The sequence below is a fragment of the Borostomias antarcticus genome, assembly GCF_949987555.1.
Source record: "Borostomias antarcticus genome assembly, chromosome: 29".
Lineage (NCBI taxonomy): Eukaryota > Metazoa > Chordata > Actinopteri > Stomiiformes > Stomiidae > Borostomias > Borostomias antarcticus.
Window position 1 is genome coordinate 4,176,191 of NC_140262.1, and position 10,000 is coordinate 4,186,190.

Genomic DNA, 10,000 nt, shown 5'->3' on the forward strand with positions numbered 1-10,000 from the left:
CGGCCGGTGGCCACCGTCCGGTAGAGGAGGGCCTTCTCCACGTTGTCGTCCTTGGTGGACAGCAGGTCCCCGATCACCGCCACCACCTTGGGGTTCTCGATCAGGGTCACGTCGCCGTCCACGCCGAACGTCAGGTTGCCCTGGGACGCGTCGGAGGGGACACCAACACGCAGATTAGACACGCCAGCACTGAACACACAGTGTGTGAGTAAGCAGGGTTGATAGACTGAACACTGAACACTGAACACTGGGTTTTACCAGGTGGAGAGAGAGAGATGGAGGGGGAGGTTGTACCAGGTGGAGAGAGAGAGATGGAGGAGGGGGTTGTACCAGGTGGAGAGAGAGAGAGAGAGAGAGAGAGATGGAGGAGAGGGTTGTACCAGGGAGAGAGAGAGAGATGGAGGAGGGGGTTGTACCAGGTGGAGAGAGAGAGAGATGGAGGAGGGGGTTTTACCAGGTGGAGAGAGAGATGGAGGAGAGGGTTGTACCAGGGAGAGAGAGAGAGATAGAGGAGGGGGTTGTACCAGGTGGAGAGAGAGAGATGGAGGAGGGGGTTGTACCAGGTGGAGAGAGAGAGATGGAGGAGGGGGTTGTACCAGGTGGAGAGAGAGAGAGATGGAGGAGGGGGTTGTACCAGGTGGAGAGAGAGAGATGGAGGAGGGGGTTGTACCAGGTGGAGAGAGAGATGGAGGAGGGGGTTGTACCAGGTGGAGAGAGAGAGAGATGGAGGAGGGGGTTGTACCAGGTGGAGAGAGAGATGGAGGAGGGGGTTGTACCAGGTGAAGAGAGAGAGATGGAGGAGGGGGTTGTACCAGGTGGAGAGAGAGAGAGATGGAGGAGGGGGGTTGTACCAGGTGGAGAGAGAGATGGAGGAGGGGGTTGTACCAGGTGGAGAGAGAGAGATGGAGGAGGGGGTTGTACCAGGTGGAGAGAGAGAGATGGAGGAGGGGGTTGTACCAGGTGGAGAGAGAGATGGAGGAGGGGGTTGTACCAGGTGGAGAGAGAGAGATGGAGGAGGGGGTTGTACCAGGTGGAGAGAGAGAGATGGAGGAGGGGGTTGTACCAGGTGGAGAGAGAGATGGAGGAGGGGGTTGTACCAGGTGGAGAGAGAGGGATGGAGGAGGGGGTTGTACCAGGTGGAGAGAGGGATGGAGGAGGGGGTTGTACCAGGGAGAGAGAGATGGAGGAGGGGGTTGTGCCAGGGAGAGAGAGATGGAGGAGGGGGTTGTACCAGGTGGAGAGAGAGAGATGGAGGAGGGGGTTTTACCAGGTGGAGAGAGAGAGATGGAGGAGGGGGTTGTACCAGGTGGAGAGAGAGATGGAGGACGGGGTTGTACCAGGTGGAGAGAGAGATGGAGGAGGGGGTTGTACCAGGTGGAGAGAGAGATGGAGGAGGGGGTTGTACCAGGTGGAGAGAGAGATGGAGGAGGGGGTTGTACCAGGTGGAGAGAGAGAGATGGAGGAGGGGGTTGTACCAGGTGGAGAGAGAGATGGAGGAGGGAGAGAGAGATGGAGGGGGGGTTGTACCAGGTGGAGAGAGATGGAGGAGGGGGTTGTACCAGGTAGAGAGAGAGAGATGGAGGAGGGGGTTTTACCAGGTGGAGAGAGAGAGAGATGGAGGAGGGGGTTGTACCAGGGAGAGAGGGATGGAGGAGGGGGGTTGTACCAGGTGGAGAGAGAGAGATGGAGGAGGGGGTTGTACCAGGTGGAGAGAGAGAGATGGAGGAGGGGGTTTTACCAGGTGGAGAGAGAGAGATGGAGGAGGGGGTTTTACCAGGTGGAGAGAGAGAGATGGAGGAGGGGGTTGTACCAGGTGGAGAGAGAGATGGAGGACGGGGTTGTACCAGGTGGAGAGAGAGATGGAGGAGGGGGTTGTACCAGGTGGAGAGAGAGATGGAGGAGGGGGTTGTACCAGGTGGAGAGAGAGATGGAGGAGGGGGTTGTACCAGGTGGAGAGAGAGAGATGGAGGAGGGGGTTGTACCAGGTGGAGAGAGAGATGGCGGAGGGAGAGAGAGATGGAGGGGGGGTTGTACCAGGTGGAGAGAGATGGAGGAGGGGGTTGTACCAGGTAGAGAGAGAGAGATGGAGGAGGGGGTTTTACCAGGTGGAGAGAGAGAGAGATGGAGGAGGGGGTTGTACCAGGTGGAGAGAGAGATGGAAGAGGGGGTTGTACCAGGTGGAGAGAGAGATGGAGGAGGGGGTTGTACCAGGGAGAGAGAGATGGAAGAGGGGGTTGTACCAGGTGGAGAGAGAGATGGAGGAGGGGGTTGTACCAGGTGGAGAGAGAGAGAGATGGAGGAGGGGGTTGTACCAGGTGGAGAGAGAGAGAGATGGAGGGGGGGTTTTACCAGGTGGAGAGAGAGAGAGATGGAGGGGGGGGGTTGTACCAGGTGGAGAGAGAGATGGAGGAGGGGGTTTTACCAGGTGGAGAGAGAGAGAGATGGAGGAGGGGGTTGTACCAGGTGGAGAGAAAGAGAGATGGAGGAGGGGGTTGTACCAGGTGGAGAGAGAGATGGAGGAGGGGGTTGTACCAGGTGGAGAGAGAGAGAGATGGAGGAAGGGGGTTTACCAGGTGAAGGATGGTGGCCAGGATCTTATAAACCGTCTGGATCTCATCGCCTGTGAAGCCGATCACCTTCATGGCGTCCGCCACCGCTTTGAAATCAGCCCCGTCATTAATGGAGGACTGAGAGAGAGAGAGAGAGAGAGAGAGAGAGAGAGAGAGAGAGAGAGAGACAGAGAGAGAGAGAGAGAGAGAGAGAGAGAGAGGAGAGAGAGAGAGAGAGAGAGAGAGGAGAGAGAGAGAGACAGAGAGGAGAGAGAGAGAGAGACAGAGAGAGACAGAGAGGACAGAGAGAGAGAGGAGAGAGAGACAGAGAGACAGAGAGAGAGAGAGAGAGAGAGAGGAGAAAGTGAGAGGAGAGAGAGAGGGAGAGAGAGAGAGAGGAGAGAGAGGAGAGAGTGAGAGGAGAGAGAGAGAGCAGAAATTGCATCTTTACAGTAGGAAGTGGCTGGGTCCTTTATTTAACACAAAGGAAACACGCTTAGTCTTCATTTGATTATCAAGTGATTTGTGGCACATAGGCCCACAAAAACACCCTCCCATGTTCCTCACAAAAACAGATTCTAAAACATATTGAAGTGATTCAGTACAGAGAGAATCCCATGTTACCACAAAGCCATTCAGTCTGTCAGTGTGTGTGTGTGTGTGTGTGTGTGTGTGTGTGTGTGTGTGCGTCGCGGCACACAATGGCACACGATGTACAAACCACTACAGCTGTTTGGGCCATGCTTTATTCCATGACGTCATGTTGTTTCCTTGCTATACTGTAAAGCCGTTCGCTTCCCTCTCATTAAACTCAAAATGCAGATACAGCAGAGCACCGACGCTGTAATTAAACTAGTGTAGTAGCTGAAATTAATTAGCTCCCTAAATGTCTGCATTGCCTCTGTAACTCAGAGGAAAATGGCGGGAAAAAAATGTTGTGACGAGAGAAGAAAGATGGAGCACATCTGTGTTTGGTGTTCTTGTAAAAACAAACTCTACCCTCCCGCCCGTCAGATCGACGTGGAAATGCTAACAAACCATACAAACCTTGACCTGCCCGCCCACTTTAATGTAGCTGTAGGCGGTCGCGTCCTTCTGAACGTGGAGAGATCGTAGTAGGGACTCTGGAGCACCTTTGACCAGCTGGAGAGACCGCACGCACACACACACACACACACACACACACATCAGTGTTGCTGAAACGCTAACAGTCAAGGACAGCGTTACTGAAGCTAACAGACAGTGACCCAAATCCGCCAGCAGCGGTGGAATTGAGGCGAAGCAGGTAGACAGGAAACTAGATCTAGGAATGAGGCCAGACTGACCTGACACACCTAAAAATAGACTGACCAGGATGTAGGACAGGAGAATACGCACTCGGCCAGATTATGACGTTTGATAGATAATATGGGATTATGAAGTTTGATAGATAATATGGGATTATGAAGTTTGATAGATAATATGGGATTATGAATTAATATGCACTGTCCTCACCAAATAAACCAATAAATAAATAAATAACCTATGGTGGGAGAGCTATGTGTGTTACTGATTTATGCTATGTTCGGTCAGTCGTACATGCACACACGCACGCACACACACACACACACACACACACACACACACACACACACACACACACACACACACACACACACACACACACACCTGGTAAAACGAGTGAAAACTCCTCTCCCCGTCCTGCTGGAAGATGACTCTGGACTGTTGGAGGAGGTGACAACATGAGTCAGGACCGAAAAAATGACCTGGCAAAGGACTATGCAAAACACAGTGTGGTCAGAAAGCCGTCTGCCCCAGGTTCAGGCTCTTTAGCGCCCCCTACCTTCTCCAGCAGGTAGTTGTTGATGTGGCCACCGATGGGATCTCCCTTGAAGTCGAAGTTGATGTCCATGTATTTGCCGAAGCGGCTAGAGTTGTCGTTGCGGTTGGTTTTGGCGTTCCCGAACGCCTCCAGGACACAGTTGGATTTCAGCAGCATGTTTTTCACCCTACGCAACACACACACAGACACACACACACACACACATTCAGTCATTGTTACTAATGGCTCCCCAGACAGCGAGGGCTAGGCCAGCTCAGTTGATACCTAGCCTAGTGCTACAATAACACACAATAAAGTCCACAAGCTGAGGGGTTGAAGAACAGTCTTGAGTAAGGATGACATGCTCTCCATTCATCACACCCTGGCTCCTCATAGCTTACTGTGCAATATTGCAGTTATTAATCATTCAGAGAGCCCACCGGGGTTGTTTGTGGTTACATAACAGTAGTTATTTGGAGGGCAATAATAATAATATGTGGCCATGCTCTTGTACATTAATGCAAAACAAATCCACCCGGCTTCAGTGTGTAATTTATGTTGCGTAGTGCCAGGTCAGGCCATAGACTCCTCACTTTTACTCTGGGCGGTATGCCTGCCGTCATATACACACACACACACACACACACACACACACACACACACACGCACACACACACGCGCACACACGCACACACCACCCGCAGGCCATCTCATAAATTTCAGTCCGATGGAGGCCACAGCATTCCCTGCCTGCAAGGGCCGACCTTTGAGGGCGAGGCTGAGAGAATTGTGGGCTTGTAAATATTAGATTCTCAACAAAACAAAAGTACAAAAATACAGTTCCACTCAGCTGAATGAACTCAGAAGATACATGGGGATCATATACTGTATCAATCAGCACTAATGCCACATAAACACATCCGTCCTGCTAACTTGCGAGCGCTGCTGGTCATATGTGTGTCGTAGACAGGTTAGAAAGCATTATTCAAATACCTACTGTAGGCGTGTGTCACTGACTGTAATAAGTACATGACTGTAATAAATCAGGGGGCAATAAATGTTGAAAACAAGGGGCAATAAGGGTTATAAATGACAAGACAAATGCCTTTCACAAGACCGGCCTGCAATTAGCTGCGGTTCGTAATGAAACGGCTTGTGTTCGTCTGATAAGGCGTGCGAGCTTCACACCAGACCACAGTAATGTGTTGACTTCCTGTAGGAACACATCCCACATGTTCCTCTGTATCTCCAGTGGGTTCCTTGTGTGGGTTCCTTCCTCCTCTCTACTGTGCGACCTGTGAAGTATGTGTGGGGTGTGTGTGTGTGTGTGCGATTGTGTGCGTGTGCGTGTGTGTGTGTGTGCGTGTGTGTGTGTGTGCGTGTGTGTGTGTGGGATGAATGGCTGGGAGCAAGGATGTGAGATTGAATGTGTTTTCTGTTTGCATGGCTTGGGTCTCTCATACAAGCTTTCATTGATCTCCCCTGGGTCTCTCTTTCTGGGGTCTCTCTTTCTGGGGTCTCTCTTCCATGCTCCCTATCCAGAGCACGACATTTAACCCTGAATTTACTGGTTTTACTGCTAAATGTCTATTTCAATTGACGCATGAATAAAAAGCATCTGAATATGAATATGAAGTTGACCCTCATAACATCCTAGACGTCTCTCGAACCTCCAGCCTGACTGACTAACCCGCCACGCCCTCCACTCCTGTCAAAGCCGATCATTAGTTATACAGTAGCGGTGGTTCTCATGCAGCGTGTTATTTCATCACGCCCGTCATGCACTTACAGAAGAACCACGGGCCTGTGGTGGGATGGAATGGGATGATGTAGGTAAGAGCTGTTTACACCTAGTACTGAGTAAACATTCATTACTGGTGATACAGTAATATTATCTATTATTTTACCCCTAATACAGGTCTATTTTGCTGTCCTTGCTATCCTGACATAATATTATAATTAATGCTACATTGATTACACAGTACTAGTTTTAACATGCTGCCCACCTTTTATTTCATTTCAAACCTTTATTTATACTTGTGAAGCACTGAAGTTTCACTCATTTACAGTGATGACGAGTTCACAGAGACACAAATCAACAAAACAAATGCAATGTACAATAATAATAATAATAATAATAATAATTAAAAACAGTTACAGGTTGAAGTACATGGGTCTAGAGCCATGGACTTCAACTCTGTGACTGAAGGAAGCACCTCAAGCTTTAGAGTCTGTTGTAAGGTATTCTAAGTATAGGGAGCATCATGGAAAAAGCAGCCGAGTTCAGAATGCACTCGAGGAACCCTGAAAACAAACCGATCGTTTGATCGGGTCTGGTAGGTACCAAGGCTCCAGTCCAACAGAGACGAGATGTAAGGTGGAAGTTTTACCAATAATGGCTTTGAAAATAAACAAATACCAGTGATAGTTAACCTAACCCTCTAATAATGCATTGAAGGGGTTTCTGTAGGTTAACACTGATAAGAGTCTCTCACCTTTCGACTTCAGCTCTCTGGTTAGGGTTTGTGATAGCAGCGATGTATTGCATAATGTATTTGCTGGCTTCCGTCTTTCCAGCTCCACTCTCCCCTGGAACAAACGCACAATTGAATTATGTTAGAGCGCCAAGATGCTCTGTGTTTATACTGTGCTGTTTATGAGATATCAGGAATGAAATTTGGCATCATTCTAACACAGACATGCTTCAGACTGGCATTATGACGGTTCCATCAGGGTTGTAGAGTGTCAATTCTCCGATCCGCCACTAGGTGGCGCCTCAAGGAACCACATAGTTTCTCAATGCTGTCACAGCTTGTGGCCACTGTCAATGTTTTCTTTAGAAAGTAGGCAAATTCGGGATTCTACTATTTTCAACTAAGTAGGGCTATATCAGTTCTCCCTAAACTCTGACCATCTCTATTTTAATCTCATTTAAGACTCCTGTAAGACTTCAGAAAACATTTGTGTAAAACTAAAGCGACACTTAAATTACACAGACATTTTCAATCAAACCAACCACGTTTAGACATGCTACAGTTCCAATACGTCTGACATAACAATAAGGACGAGAAAGCTTGTCGTTCGTAGCCTAGGTCCATCAAGCAAGAAGCAATGTTTCCATGAATAGCAAATCAGTGGGGGTTGGTTGGTTGGTTGGCCTGGGTGATGTCGGGGGTCGAGGGGGGCGGGGTCCCCAGGCGAGGGGCTGTTACCTGAGATCACGATGCAGGTGTCTTTGTTCCTCCTCTTCATGGCTTTGTAGGCGGCGTCCGCGATGGCGAAGAGGTGGGGCGGGCGCTCGTACAGCTCGCGGCCCTTGTACTGCTCGATGGTGTCGCGGCCGTAGATGTTCATGGCACGGTAGGGGTTCACGGACACCACCACCTCGCCAATGTAGGTGTAGATCTTCCCCTTTTCAAACCTGCAGACACACAGAGGCTAAGTTAGACTGCAGTCAATTCCCCTGAACGGTTTGTTTGATCGGAGTTTCAAATATTAGCATCTTGAGGATTTCAACCCTACAGATGATGTTTGCCATCGTTGATATTTCCGGTTACTCAGTCAGACAGATATCAAGGAAAATTTAAGGGGAAATACAGTAGATAATGTTACTGTATGATTATGGTGACAGGATCAAGATCAAGTCCAGCTAAACGTAAGCAAGTTAAACGTAAGCGAGAAAAAACCTGAAACTAAATCCAGGTCATGTTTTGACAACCAAGTGATCTGATCTTTCTCTTTCATCATGACCCCTGCTTCACCGTACTCATCACCAACATTACACCAACATCTCCTCTGCTTCACCGTACTCATCACCAACATTACACCAACATCTCATCTGCTTCCCCGTACTCATCACCAACATTACACCAACATCTCATCTGCTTCCCCGTACTCATCACCAACATTACACCAACATCTCATCTGCTTCCCCGTACTCATCACCAACATTACACCAACATCTCCTCTGCTTCACCGTACTCATCACCAACATTACACCAACATCTCATCTGCTTCACCGTACTCATCACCAACATTACACCAACATCTCATCTGCTTCACCGTATTCATCACCAACATTACACCAACATCTCATCTGCTTCACCGTACTCATCACCAACATTACACCAACATCTCATCCAGTCTGTCTCGTGAGGAGACCTTGGTCAAATAGTACTTGGTGGTCCTTTTAAATACTAAATACAGCATTTGCTTGTATTTGAAAGGAAGTACCATCTGACTCGTGCTGATGACAGAGACAGAGCACACCCAGGCTCTGACACACCACCATGCGTCATTCCATAGTGTGTTTCCCATCTTCCTGGGGATCTTTGTCCCCGTTTGTGTGTGTGTGTGTGTGTGTGTGTGTGTGTGTGTGTGTGTGTGTGTGTATGTGTGTGCGTATGTCTGTGCGTGTACATGTGTGTGTGCGTGTATGTGTGCGTATGTGTGCGCGTGTGTACTGTATGTGTGTGTGTGCGTATGTGTGTGTGTGTATGTGTGCGCGTGTGAGTGTGTGTGTGTGCGTATGTGTGTACGTGTGTGTGTGTGTGTATGTGTGTGCGCGTGTGTATGTGTGTGTATGTGTGTGTATGTATGCGTGTGTGTGTGTGGCGTGTGGTCCACATACCACCCAGAAGGTATCAGTGAGAAACCGTGGACTAGCGCATCATGGCCGTGTTTACAGGGTGTCTAGTCCAGTCTAGGTAGTTCTGAGCTCGGCCCGACTGAGGTCCTCCAGAGATCCACACCCACGTGCAGAAACTGGTTAGACGCTTCAGACACCGATCCCTGAGCGCTTAGCCAGGCAGACAGAGCCTGAGGTGCTGTAACACCCTGGCCCTTCTCTCCTTCTCTCCTTCTCTCTCTCCTTCTCTCTCTCTCTCCTTCTCTCTCTCTCTCTCTCTCTCCTTCTCTCCTTCTCTCTCTCTCCTTCTCTCTCTCTCTCCTTCTCTCTCTCTCTCTCTCCTTCTCTCCTTCTCTCTCTCTCTCTCTCTCCTTCTCCCTCTCTCCTTCTCCCTCTCTCTCTCTCTCTCTCTCTGCCCCCGGCCTGCCTGACTTCCTTCCTCTCATGAGGACCAGGATCCCCCCTCTCCCAGAGAAGAATAGGCCCATTCTTCCCAGCTGCTCCCCAGCCACGGCTGCCTCCGCCGGGCCCCTGAGCTCCCGGAGACCCTGGCGTCCCCCGATCCTGCGGTCTGACTGTGGAGGACGACAGCGCAGCCAGGGATTGGACAGTAGCGCTGACTGTTCCTTCCACGGCGGCGCTGCCGGTTCTGGGAGTGAACCTGGGATATAGTCTTCTTCACGCCATGTGTGCAAAGTACCTGGAAAGAGGAAACCTTGACTCTATGAAAAGACTAAGGACCTTGAACTCATCTGATCCTTATCTGAGATGGCTGCACGCATGTTATCTCAACATTTGATAGGTCATATTTACGTCTCGTTTGATGGTATAAGTATATTGTGTGGTGAATAATGCCAAGAATGATAAGCAATGCAGAACAGAAGAGCGGTTGAGGTGAATCACGCTTTCAACCTCCAGATGTAGAGAAGGTAAATCATCCCAGTAGATAAGAACGAGTCCCAAGGAATCAGAACGAGTCCCAACGAATCAGAACGAGTGCCA

At 49.7% G+C, this 10,000-nt stretch overlaps 1 protein-coding gene across 1 annotated transcript in view; it reads right to left on the bottom strand.

The window, feature by feature from the left end:
* myo1d (myosin 1D) overlaps nucleotides 1-10,000 on the bottom strand; it is a 36,263-nt gene that overhangs the window by 12,002 nt on the left and 14,261 nt on the right. Inside the window, exons 2-8 of the mRNA XM_084459870.1 lie at nucleotides 7,584-7,792; nucleotides 6,867-6,960; nucleotides 4,393-4,558; nucleotides 4,218-4,271; nucleotides 3,597-3,692; nucleotides 2,571-2,687; nucleotides 5-140 (exon numbers count right to left, since the gene is read on the bottom strand). Of these exons, the coding sequence (XP_084315996.1) occupies nucleotides 5-140; nucleotides 2,571-2,687; nucleotides 3,597-3,692; nucleotides 4,218-4,271; nucleotides 4,393-4,558; nucleotides 6,867-6,960; nucleotides 7,584-7,792 (872 nt within the window). The remainder of the gene's footprint in view (nucleotides 1-4; nucleotides 141-2,570; nucleotides 2,688-3,596; nucleotides 3,693-4,217; nucleotides 4,272-4,392; nucleotides 4,559-6,866; nucleotides 6,961-7,583; nucleotides 7,793-10,000) is intronic.